This window comes from Besnoitia besnoiti, chromosome I, assembly GCF_002563875.1.
Source record: "Besnoitia besnoiti strain Bb-Ger1 chromosome I, whole genome shotgun sequence".
Lineage (NCBI taxonomy): Eukaryota > Apicomplexa > Conoidasida > Eucoccidiorida > Sarcocystidae > Besnoitia > Besnoitia besnoiti.
The window spans coordinates 5,193,880-5,206,590 of record NC_042356.1 but is presented as its reverse complement, the minus strand read 5'-3'; the positions used below and the strand labels follow the sequence as shown (position 1 = coordinate 5,206,590).

Genomic DNA, 12,711 nt, shown 5'->3' with positions numbered 1-12,711 from the left:
ATTTCCGAGCTTCTCCGCTCACTGGATGGTCTGGGGGGGCATCTAGAGTTCCGTGAGGAGCCCGCACACGGACGCAGGTAAAATGGTGTCCCTCCTTCGCCAGTTGTGAACTTTTCTGAGGTCTTCTGTTTCACGCTTGAACGGCTGTGCGAACCATCGGCATCTATGCACGTTATCTGTGAATTACCAAATTCTTCAGAGAATTAGGCCACCTCCAGATAGGGCGACATGTATACTGCCGCGTAATAGCATCGGAGTCATTCCCCGCCGGTATCTCGGCGTCCAGTGGGAGATTACCTGCACACGCTTGTCTTAGAGTTTGGTTCAAGGACTTCACCTACAGCCACCGTCTGGATGTCGGGGCGTCGAAACATCCGAGGGAAAATGGAGACGCCGAGGGGTGACGGAGACCCTCCGCCATGCTGCGAGAAGGCGGACGGGCTCCAAGGTACGCTGCAGTCACCTCCCGTTTTGGAAGGTCGCGAGAGACGACTGTCGGCAAGGCGGGAAAACCGGGGTCGCCCAGGGGGGAGTAAATCTCCAGAGGCAGGCGTCGCCACAGATGAGAATCCAGCCACGCAGGACGGCGACGAAGTTTTCTGTTGCTCACCGTCCCCCGCTGAAGCGGCAGGGGACTGGACTGACGTGTCAGGAGACATGCCAGAGGGTAGTGATTGGGAGAGCGATGCAGACGGGGAGGCGATCCAAACAAGATTCCGCAGTGGGAGGAAGGATGCCGACGTGAATCTGAGCTTGAGTGGAAGGCTCCTACCCAAAGACAACGCTCTTCGCAAAGCTCAGAGTCCGGGATTACTCACCCTTGCTATGGATGTTGATGATTATGCGCGTGCAATTCCTGTTTTGTCACCAAGCGCGATGCGGAAGTCGGGAAGACTGCGGCTGGGACCGTCCAGGGCAAGAGGCTCGACGAAAGACGGGCGAGCCGTGGCAGGCCGAGGTGCGAGCGGAGGACGGTTGCAGTCAAGCTTTTCGGCGAAAAGGCTACATACGCCTACACAGCGGTCGGCTGATATTCTACTAGATTCAAAACGAGCTCAGGCGAGGGGCGAACCGGACACGCAGAAGGAAAACCTCGTCGGACACACACAAAACTGCGGCGGAGACAGTCGTAAAGAAGCAAGGCTGAAGCACATGAAGCCCTCGCTATACCGCCCGGAGAGAGAGCGCGCAGCCAGAAACCGGCGGAGGAGGCAGCGAGCGATTGGAGGGGGTGGACTTGACGCAGGCGGGGACGAAGCCGCTCTGGTACACAAACTGAATCTCAAAGAACGGGCACGCGACTATGCAGATGAACTGTTCGATCGCATGGGTCTTCTAGCTGCAGATGAAGATTTTCTGTACAAAGAAATGGAAAGGGATGCACTCCTCTTGGATTATGACGATTATTTGTTTGAGGACGACGATGACGAAGATGATGAGCGGTTCTTCCTCGGCGGTGCGGCAGCCAATCGTAAGCGTCAGTTGCCTACCGGTTTCACGGGTTTTTGTCTTGTGTGCGGCTGTCCTCTGACTCTCGCATGTGACCGTGACGACTCGCTACCGCCTCGTGGATTTTCCATATCTGTGTTTTCTTGGCTGTCTGTATCCGAGTAGCGTGCCTCAATTCGCGTGCAGAAGGCAGACACGCGAGAGCCACTGCTCTGTGTCTCGCTTGGGGCCCTGATTGGATGAATTTGTAAAATCCGATGTTTGTCGTTTAGCTTCCCCAGCGGCGCAGCGGGGAAACAGGCGGTTGCCCTTTCGATGCGTGCGACAGAGTGACGCCAGCAATGCACTATAGAGGAGGATGCCAGACGTGCTAGTGAGACCGGGCGACTACTACGCTAGGAATCCGCAAGCTGCGACAGTCCAGACGCTTCTCCTGTTGCAAGACGTACTGAGCGCCGTCGAATAGCGTGGGCGCGGCCGGCTGACTGTGGGTGGTGTGCGAAGTCCACTAGCGCTAGGGAGGGGGCCCCGCGACTCGGCGGAATGTGCCAAGCCGCACCGAGAGTCTGCGGAGAAGTCCACTAACCTATAATTCAGCAGTCGGCCGCAGGAACTTCGAAGCGTTGATGCGTCAGATTCCCGGCTTGCGAGTTGTGTGGCGGTTGCCTCAGGATTCTTCCTCTCGCAAGATGGCGCGCCTTTATGTGGCCTGCTGAACGACGACCGCGTCATTGACCTCTCTGACGATCAAGAGTCGCGCGCTGGTCAAGACATGGAGACCGAGGAAGAAGCGGCAGCCACGCGGACTATCGTCAGACAGATGTTCAGCTCTCTAGGCGTGACGGATTGGGCTGCGTTTCTGCAGCTGCAGGTAAGGAGGGAAATAACAGGGAGGCCGCACGAACAGTCGCCTGACCGCTTGTTTTCATGCCCTAATAGAGGACAGAAACACCGAGGAAGTCGTACTGGTAGTAATACCCTGAAGCGCTGGTGCTGGAGACATGACGGTATTTATTTCGCTGGTCTGGCAACCTACGGGTCTGCGAGGTGCCTCATGACCCCTTCTACGAGTTGTCATGAACTTCCACTGTTCGCGCTGGGGCTCATGCGATTTTTCAGGCAGAATTCTGGTTGTACAACAGCGCTCATCGCCAAGCGCTGATAACTGCCAGAGCGGCCGAACGCGTTCTGCAGGAGGGAGGACCAGACTTGAAAGGGCATCAAGAAGCCAAGGCGCGCCCGCTGCCACACGGATCTCCCTCTGAGCCCTCAGTGCCTTCGCGCGATGCGGAGAGGATTGCGCCACCTCCGGCGGATTCACCGGGGGGGACAACGCGGACGTTAGCAGTGAAGATGGTTGCGGCATGCGCACTTCGCGAGTTCGGGAGAAGCAGTGAATACCTCAGGTAATGAGTAAAAGCAAGCCTGGTCGTAGAGGAGGTCTTTGCCCGCGCGACCCCCCCCGACGTTCCAGCGAGAAGCTTCACCATTCACGCCCTTGCCTAGATGTTCCAGCGTCGTGCTTTTTTTGACGCGTTGATGGCACTGGCTGCTGTGATTACAGCTCGTAGCGTACAGATTCGTGTTCAATACAGACACGAATCGCACTTGCCTCCCATACTGTGTGTTTACTGTGAAGTACGCATGAGACGTGCCAGTGGGTCCTTTTCACACTGCGGCGAGTGTTTGCTGTGTCTTTCCTTTGTCAGGCAACTGCGTGGTCGTGATCTCGCCGCCCTCTCCGAGCCTCTGGAAGCCTATGTTGAGGAGGCCGTTCGATTCTTGGCAGAGCGCACGGCCGACCCCGTTCTTTCCCCACCGGGGTCGCGACCACCGTTTTAAGTCTGCGCGGTTTTCAGTCCCGGCTGCAATGAGATTTCCTGTTGTCAAATATTACTTTGTTGCGTTTTTTCATAGCTTTTGCTTGCCGCAGCGTGAGCCTCTGCTTGTGCGCAGAAAGCAGTTAGGTGTATTGGCACTTAATGTTTACAGAGCGGCATCACCAGGTTTACCGGTGTCTGCATGCAAGCATCCGGTTATTGATGCTCCCATCAGAGCATCAAACATGAACTTGTTTTTTCTTGCGTTGGCGTCTTTTTATTTAAGATTCAAGCATTACCCTGTGTCGGGCTTGCTTCCGATTCGCAGCCAGGAAAAAGCGTCTGTGGTACAAGCCCAAACAGGCTACGGGGAGGAGAATCTCATTCGATTTTGAGATTGAGGGAAATGGTGGCATCTCGATGTTTACCCACTTGTAGTGGCAATACGAGATCACACCAGTCCAGGCAGCTCCATATCTTCAGTTCTTCGCCTTTCAAATGATCACTACGACACAACTCATGTGGGTTCTATCAGTTGGTACAGTACACTCACCTGAGCTCCCTGCCATCAAAATATCTCGGCGACAAAGTACGCCGCAATAGCGTGCTCATTCCGGCCTTCCTTCCACAATACGGGTTCTGGACAACCAAAGCGCGGAGTGCCCGCGTACGTCAGACGACACCACGAAAGACTTTTTGCTTCGCGCGCTGCCAGCACCTCCGCATGGCAGTGGTGATCGGTTCCCAACTGCACAGCTTTTTGATTAGTTCATCTGCGCCTGTAGCTCGTTAGTGTCTCACCGTCCTGACGGATTTCGCGCCTACACGAAGCTGGAGCAATCGGCGGGAAGAATCAAGAACTAATGCACAACGATTTCGTGCGACAGGGGACTCTGAGTGTCGGCCTGTGTATCTGCATCCGCCGCTCTTCGAGCCGTGTGCTACGCATCGCTTGAACGTATTCCGCATGCACCATTCTCATCACCGCTGCCGCACATGTTTCTTTTTGTGCCTCTGCGGGTACCACGCTGCGTTCCTGCCTGGTCGTTTGCCCAACCTGTCGGTGGCCTCGCGCTCCAAGTGTACTGGTCTTCCCTACTCCCCTTCTATCTGTCTCTCTCTCCGTGTAAAAGGAGGGAGCTGCCGAGTATCGGCACTAGAAATGGACTGTAACGTTGCTGGACACCGAGAGGTCAGAGAATAAACATAGCGGGAGCGGGCCTTCGGGCACAGAAGGGTGAGGACAAAGGCAAAAAACGATAACGAAGCAAACAAACTCTCACCGGAAATAAAGGCCCACATCGAGACTGAACACAAGACACATGTGCCACACATGCGTTGCGCAACAGCGGGAGAGTAGAGTGACGCGGACAACTCTTGTTTACCTAGACCAACCACGGAGGCGCTGCACCGCCGATAAGCGGTGTGACGCCTCCAGAATGCCTCTTCTCAGGTACCTCTGAACGGACGCAGCCGCGCTGCCACAGCGAGGGGAGAGAGGCGCACTCCATCGGCAAAAGACGATCCTCTAACATTTCCCCCTTAGCATATACGCGTTATGTTACGAACGGGGTACTCCTCTGCGCTCGCGCATGTTTGAGGGCCGACCCAATAAAGGTTTTCTGAGCTTTCCTCAGGCCGCTTTAGCGGTAATGCGGAAGAAAAAGTACGGAATGCTCCATGGGCGCTGGGAGCTGTCTGTGGTGCATGCAGAAACCTCGCCGACAACCTTCAATGTGGACACAGTCTGCGATTCCCAGGACTGCGCGGAGATGCCACGAAGCCTTTTTCCTTCACCTTCGTATAGGAGGCGAGCAGGAGAAGAGACGCCTCGGTTTCCTCGTGACAGAGGACGCCTACCAAGAGTGTTTAAACGCCAATAAAATGCAGAGAGTGCGGAACTCAAGAGCTTTCAGCGCCCTGTGTGCCGAATGTCGCGGACGTCGAACTCCATGACGCTGAGAAATGAACATCGCAACGCACGAAAACAAGGAGAAATGAGTCCACACAAATGCTCCCTCAGTCACTGAACCCTCAAGCTCATCACGCGATCTCCAGAGTCCTGTTTCATCCGTAGCCGAATACCGCGCGTTTCGGGGGTGTTGTTAGGAAGTCCGAAAGCGGCCACGCGCCTGGTATCTCAGATCATATCGTGGGAGAATGTGACACCTACGCGAGAATCACTCGAGAAGAAAACTCACCGATAATGCCGACCTTTCGAATCAGCCATAAACGCTCGACCTGAGGCAGGCAGCAGTCCAGCAACGCACACAGAAAGCACATCACTCGTTGTGGGCTATGGGCTCCTCGGTAGAGGCGTTGTGCCTCGCGAAACATCCGGTTTGCACGTCTTTCTACGCTCCATCTCAGTGGCGCGTTTCCTGCTTCTTTAGAATCCGTCACCTCCTCGCACGTCCATCGGGAGTGACGCTGTCCTGCGTCAAAAGAAACTTACCCAAGTCGTCGTACATCACTGCGCTGGGTGAACGCGGCGGCGCGTACTGCTCTCGCCGATATCTGCTTAGAACGACAGAGCCACAGTTCGCAGAGAGAGTCGCTCCTGACAGGCGAGGCGCTCTGACACTGCGGCGACACTACGGCATTCCGCATGCGCTTCTCTTGCTGAGACCCTCTGCACTGAAGGAAAGCTACATATGCCTCCACGAACGAGCTGCGTCAACTGCATGCCTCACTTCCAGCGACGATGAGTTTCCGAGGAACGTGTTCCCCTGACAACGCGCTGCCTCACCGGGCCTGTCGGTACACTCCGTAGACCAGAATGCAGGGGAGGAGGAGGAGAGGCAGAGTTCGGAGGAGCGCGTGAGGAAGCGGAGAAAAGCCTGGGGGAGTTCTGGAGCCAGCGCCGTGCGGCCGAGCAGAGCGGTACCCGTCGAAAGACGAGGTAAACCCCATGCGGGCGCGTTGATTCTGAGACAGCGACGGGCGGCGACAAAGCGGCGGACGTCGTATCGCACAGGGGCGCCCGCCACGCAGAGTGCACGCGAAGAGCTCTAGGGCTATTTCTACCGATATGGTGAGCCTCTTTTCGTCGGATCTCCCGTACCATACGAGCGCCGAAGCAGCCACACTGGCCTTCATCTTCCGCAAACAATGCGGCACACCTCACCCAACTCTCAGTCTGAACCTGCTGTTTACATCTAGACTGCCGCCCCGACCCTCGCCCTCTCTTTCTCATCTTTCAACTCGAATGCTGTTGCATTGCTCCATCACCAAAGGGCCTTCAGACCTCGTCTTTGTCGCTCCCCTTTCCCATCCCCACTCCCTCCCACTCCCTCGCCCCCCACCGCCAGCCTTGGGTTGTGTTCCTTACCTCCATGTCTTTCAACGCTTGTTCGCGTTCCCTCTGAATCCGTTCCACTTGTTCCCTGAAGTGCTGATCGAATTCCCTCTCGCCTCTCCAGTCCGCACTCCGGAATCCATGGCGTCCAGATCCGTAGTTTGTGGCGCCTGGCGCCAATCGCGGCAGAGACGCGTCGTATGTCGCTCGCTGCTCAGCGTCGCGCAGCACTGCGTAAGCCTCCTGAATTTGTCGAAATTTTTCGGCGCTCGACGCACTCGAATTCCGATCTGGGTGATACTGCTTCGCCAGGCGTATGTACGCGGCCTTGATGGTGGCGGCGGACGCAGTCCGCGCGACCCCTGCACCGACAGAGGGACACATGACAGAAATTACTCTACACGGAAGGAAAACCACGGGACACAATCAGTACGCGGGGCTGGAGGTTATGCGTCCCGTACACCCTGCGGCTACCAACTCAGGCCGGAATAAAACAGGGCACCGGCTGCTCGGAAGTTAGCTTGTTCAGTGTGGAATACTTGTTCGACAGTAAGATATAGAACTCAAACGTTTCTGGCTGGCTGTCTACATCGGTTCAATGGGGGTATAATACCATCGTTTAGCCGGTTGAACTTGCGCAAGGTCCCTGCTCCAGAAGAGTTTGAGACGTCAGCAGTAGCCGCGCAGCCACTCCTGACAGGCGATGGGGAGTCTGAGGATTTGTGTGGACTGCCAGGCGAAACCAAGTTTCACGTCATGCTATGCAGCCTGCGAGCTTGGTCTGGACCTGCTCTTACCTAGAGTGACGTAATGATTTTCGCCTTCCTTCGCCATCTTGGTAGCGGGAGGCTTGTCGTCGTTTCAGTCTCAAGCCGCCGCTCCGCAGGCCTGCCGCCGGCTGCCTTCCACATTACCGGTCTCCAGATAAGATACGTCTGAAAATGAACTCAATCGGCGGCCCCTTTGCACCACCGGGTTTCTTTCAGCCTTGTTGCCGGTATGTCTATTCGTTTCTAGGCGAGGTCGACAGCCAGCCTTTCCCTACAAGGCCTTGAAGGGTATGTGGAAGGATCTTCAACTAAGAATCCGAATTAGAGCCACTTCTCTTGGTAATACGGGGAGTTCTAAAGAAGCTTTGAAGGACGTTCAAGTGTGAGGAGTGGACGGTGGAATAGACCCTAGGGGCAAAAACACGGTTCGCAATTCCTTCACATAGGGACGCCATGCGGCTCAGTCGGAGGCAATCAGGTCCAGACATTCCCACACTTCCGGCGTGGCGCACGCAAGAAGCAACAGAAGAAAATAATACAGCGTGTGGCGGTGAGAAAGACGTAATACAGGTCGATTCAGAAACTGGAGATCGGCTGATCCCAGGAGGAAATGTGCAATATGCGAAGTAGAGATCGTCGTACAGTGGAACTTCCGCCCGACTAGCTCGGGATCTACATGACCCGTACTCAGTGAACAAATCGAAGCCAGAAGGCTGCGACGAATGTTCAGGAAGGACAGTACGAAAACAACTAAAAGAGACGACGGACAAGTGTGGACGGGGCGTACGCCAAAACACAAGTCGAGTGCCCTCCACCGCTGCCCCCGTGCTCTCTGTCTTTCTGAAAACCGACGCACGCTCGCTTAGCGATTACGTCTTTAGCCAGGGTATGCGCCGCTATTTAGACGCGTTTGTATTCAAAATGTACAAGGAGACACAGCTCGGGGAAACTGGATTGGTAAGACACAATTCGTTGCAGTCAGCTGGGCGCTCTTGCGTATTTTCGCTCAGCGGATCGCATGCACTTTCTCCGTATCTTCGTCGCGTCTCCAGTTAGTCTCCGGTTGCAGTTTCGTGCGAGGGTTTTGCTTGTGACAACCACTTCTGACCAGTGATCGTCCTCACGAAGCCTCAAACTCTCAGTTTCGGTGTAGTTGAGTGCTTCTTTCCATTGAGGGAGTTGGCACGCTTATCTGTTGTGCGCGCTTGCCGGGCGGACGACTTTTCGCACCGGAGACGTTGAGCCCAGCAGCGGGTGTGTGTAGATCTCCTCTAACAGGTTTCGGTGTGCAAATGCTCTAGACGCCGAGCGGGTTGGATATGTCGACGCCAACGGCATGATGCTCTTGGCGTGTAGGCCGTAATCTGAAGATGTCTCGCTCTTCAGCTTGTCGTGGTAGCCCATGAAGCGAACGCAAGATGAAGCAGAGTCGCCGCGCGTCGGATGCCCACAAGCCTCCCCTCTCCAGCACATGAGCGCGTTTCAGCGGCCGACTTCAACGCCCAAGCCTGCTCCGCAGCTGGCACAACGCCGCAGAAGCCCGTCTGCGTTTTCGAGGCCTTCCTTCGCTGCGCGCGGCGCGGAAGGGTCAGCTCGACGTCGAGCGATTCCAGATCCAGCAGAGTATTTCGTGGAGGCCGAGTCCAACCTGCGCGACCTCATTGTCGAATACGCAGCTCTCGAAGAGCTCCCAAGCAGCGAAGCAGATTTGGGACAAAACAGATCTACGGAAGGGCGAGGTAACAACGGGCAAACGCACCGTTCGCGCTCGCGCCTGCCGCGAACCCCTCTTCGCCTCGACGGGAAAATGACGGAATCCATGGCGTGCAGTGGCCGAAGGTAGAGTTCGACCGGATCGTCGGGATCGGGAAGCCTGGTTCGACGTATCGAGGTAACTTGACCGGAGCGCCGTAGGGGCCGCGTCGTTTCTTACGTCAGGCCGCCATTCCTTTCTGATGACCCCATCGGACTAATTGACATTCTCGCCCGCCCTCCTGCGTTGGTTCCTTTCGTGCTTGACCCATCCCGAATCTCCAGTACATCTGCAGCCGTCTGCCTACCGCGACCGCGTGTGCCTCAAGGGTTTGAGACTGAACAGCGCAGTCTTATCCTCCTTTTCCTTCTCCCTCGTCCGCGTCCGCTCTGCCTAGTCTCGGCGCCGCCGGCGATGCGGCCTCTCCCCTGCTCAGCGCGCGGGCCCGCGACCGCTCAAGAGGCGTTTGCCGCGTGCGTTTCGCGAGGCTGCGATCGCCGAAGTCGGCAGAAGGCGTACTCTGACTTCTGTCCAGAGGACGAGGCGCACCAAAATGGAGGAAATGCGCAGTGTTCGCGTCTCCGCTACTCTACCTTCGAAGTCGCCGAACTGTGGACATTCCAGGCACAGTCCACGGCCTCCATCGCGCGGGGGGACTCGACTTTCTCGCCTCGCACTTCGCGGCAGAGGACGCGAGCAGCCGACGCAGGCGCTTCCTCTGCGGAGGAATCGGCCTCCAGTCTCCTGTCGGCGTCCTCAGAGAGCGACGCTTCCCTCAGCGAGGCGCCCAAGTACGACGCGAAACTGGCCGGTGGCGAACCTCGCGAAACGCACAGCGACCTGCCGGCGGCGGGTGACGGCGGCGGCGTCAACCGCGGAAGACAGCCTGCAGAAAGCATTCATCACACGTCAGGGCGGCGCGACGAGCGCGGTGCAAAAGAGCTCAGTGGGAGAGGGAGAGACCGGCAGAAAACGAAGCGGAGGAAACTCCCTGAGTTGGTGCTGGTGGAAACTCCCTGCGGCGAGCCCTACGCAACAGTCGTGCTGGTGCCCCTATGCATGACCTGTCTGGCGTCGTCATCCTCATCCGCTCGCTCGTCTCCGGAATTCTCACCCCAGCTGGCAACCACTTTGATCTTCCGAATGGCGTTCGCCTACCTCAGCCAGCAGGACATCCGGCGCGCACACGAGAGGGAGCGCGGAGATGCGAAGACTCCGTCTTTGGCGAAGGCAGCGGCGGGTCAGAGGGAGGCAACAGGCGGCGCCGAGAAGTGGAGGGAGAGAGATCAGGAAGGCGGGGAGAAGGACGCTCCGGCGGCGACCACGTCGACCGGGGGACGAGTCGAAAAACAGGCGATACTCTTTTGCCTACAGGACCAGCTCTGTGATTATCCCCCGCTAGAACGTTTCATTCCTCCATCCTTGAACGAGAAACGAGAAGAGCTTGAGTCACACACTGTGAGACAGGAGTCACCTTCGTCCCGCTCGGCGACGTCGCCCTCGCCTCCCGACGGCGCTCCCCAGCCGTCGTCGCCTGCGTTATTCTGTGCGGACTCTGACTGCACACCGCGTCTACTAGCTTCGGCGGTGTCATCCGCCTTTTCTTCCTCTCACACGACCCCCGTCCCAGGCGCCTCTCCAGGCACTGCTGACTGCGGTCTCGCCCGCGGGGCGTGGCGACGACGACCCACACCGGCGCGCCGTTCAGCTTTGTCTTCTTGGGGAACGAGCGACGGCAAGGAGATGAGGGGGCGCTCCTCAGGACTGTCCTGCTTCTTTCAAGAGGCGGACGGCTCGCTCTCGTCGGCAGGCCTCCGAGTTCTGTCGCGCCTCCACGTAAAGTATTTCTCCTCGACCGACAGCTACCTGCCGAGGAGTGCAGCCGCGCTTCCGGGAGCGTACGTCGCCTCGGTTTCTTCGTTAAAAGCTAGTCACGGCGTGAGCAGCTTCGGGCGGCACCCCAAGCAGCAAGCGGGCTTGGCGCCTCTGCTCTCTCTCCTATGTTACCTTCCCCTCCTCGACGCCACGTCGCGACCCTCGTGTTTCTTCCTTCTCTCCCCCTCGTCTGCACTCGCTTCTTCGGCCGAACGCGCCTCCCGTTTGAGTTTAATCCCTCGTCCGCTCCCGAGCGGCCTGTATACGCGAGGGAGCCTGCCGAATCCGTGCCGACCTCTGGCGTGCGCGTCATCTGCGTGCGTGGCGTCAGTGGACTCCTCTGCGCGGCTTCATTCTCTTGACAAGGCGGTCGGGGCGCTCGCGTCGACGCCAGTGGCTCTATGGGCTTGGCTCCTGTCCCTCCTCCTCACCGTCGCGGCGAGCCCCTTCCCAGGTCTGTCTGTGGCCTCTCCGCAGGCGAACGAGACGCGCGCCTCGGCTGCCCGCTCGGAGGCCGCTGAGACGCTGAAGCGCGCGTTGGTTTTCGTTTTTGAGTTTCTCCCGACGTCGTGCTGCACAGCTTGCTGTGCCGGGCGTCGCCGGAGTGCGGAGAGAGACGGGAGGGAGGCGCGAGGGGATCGCGGCGGGGGGGACACGGCGCCGCGCACTCGGGAAACGGCGGAGAGAGCAAACGGTGTACAGGCTGCGCAAGCGATGAGAACGCGCGCCGAGAGCAAGAGACAAGCGAGTGACGACTGCGGGGCGTTTCTCTGCGGAGTGGAAGAGAGCCAATTCATTCGGGTCTGCCGCGAAAGGTTCTCTCGCGTTGTCATGCTTCTGCCGCCCCCCGCGGGGTCGCCGCCATTTTCAGCCGCGGAAACCGGCGCACGAAACAGCTCTGAAGCGCGACGCGCGGAGGACCGGGGTAAATCGAAGGACCGGAGAAGCGCTTGCGTAGGAATGAGGAGTGCAGCAACTCGGGCAAGGGCTGACGGTGTGGAGGAAAGGGAGACGGCAGCCGAGAGTGAGGCAGCACGCAGAAACGACGACGAGTGTGAAGACGCGGAGCGAGCGTGGATCACATGGATTGAGAGATATGGGCGTGCGGCAGAACTTACAAACCCGGGAATGCGTTCTGCCTTCTAATTCGATTTCATTCGATCATTTGCCGTCACGGCGGCATAAGCGGCCCTTTGTGCGAATCGTGCCTCCAATAGAGCCCACTCAGCAGCTGTTTCGTTTCAAAAGCTGAGCCTCTCTCTACATTTTGCCTGCATCTCTCGAGTCACTCCAGTTGACTCCTGTGAGACCAGCTTGAGTCGTCGCGCCCCTAGGGACAAATGAGGAACCGAAAAAAGGCGAGAACACACTCGCTGCTGTCTTCATCTCACCGGATGCGTAGCGGCAACGCTAAAAGTATGCTTATACGTGTTTGTATTTTAGGTGCGATACAAAACTGTGCAGAAGCATGATGCATTTTTTAATGTAGCGTTAATGCGTGGTCGCAACAATAACCCGAGAATTCCGGAAGTAGCCATGAGCTCGGGCGGACGAGGGTGACCGCGGCAGAGCGGAGTGACACACCCACTTTTGATTGAAACGCGCGAAACTCGCGTGAAAGTTGAAGGCCGTGGCTACGACCCTCAGAGCCAGTGCAGAGTAAACACAGCGCCGTGGCGTCATGAGAAATTCCGGCGCAGTCCTCGTCAGTGGCAGCGCCACGCGAAACAAGCAGCAGCGCCCGCT

The 12,711-nt window shown here is 57.5% G+C and overlaps 3 protein-coding genes across 3 annotated transcripts; 2 read left to right on the top strand and 1 right to left on the bottom strand.

Annotated features, from left to right (window-relative positions):
- Nucleotides 1-384: 384 nt before the first annotated feature.
- BESB_007410 (uncharacterized protein) lies at nt 385-3,291 on the top strand (the record flags this gene model as incomplete). The annotated part of the gene is made up of 4 exons (XM_029359495.1): nt 385-1,471; nt 2,121-2,320; nt 2,569-2,855; nt 3,159-3,291. The coding sequence occupies 4 exons, from the start codon at nt 385-387 to the stop codon at nt 3,289-3,291; spliced, it is 1,707 nt and encodes a 568-aa protein (XP_029222408.1).
- A 1,890-nt stretch (nt 3,292-5,181) lies between these two features.
- BESB_007400 (DnaJ domain-containing protein) lies at nt 5,182-7,401 on the bottom strand (the record flags this gene model as incomplete). Its single annotated transcript, XM_029359494.1, has 6 exons — nt 5,182-5,227; nt 5,471-5,510; nt 5,725-5,786; nt 6,019-6,197; nt 6,601-6,929; nt 7,365-7,401. The coding sequence occupies 6 exons, from the start codon at nt 7,399-7,401 to the stop codon at nt 5,182-5,184; spliced, it is 693 nt and encodes a 230-aa protein (XP_029222407.1).
- An 824-nt stretch (nt 7,402-8,225) lies between these two features.
- On the top strand, nt 8,226-12,111 carry BESB_007390 (uncharacterized protein; the record flags this gene model as incomplete). Its single annotated transcript, XM_029359493.1, has 3 exons — nt 8,226-8,294; nt 8,737-9,076; nt 9,527-12,111. The coding sequence occupies 3 exons, from the start codon at nt 8,226-8,228 to the stop codon at nt 12,109-12,111; spliced, it is 2,994 nt and encodes a 997-aa protein (XP_029222406.1).
- Between the last annotated feature and the right edge of the window lie 600 nt (nt 12,112-12,711).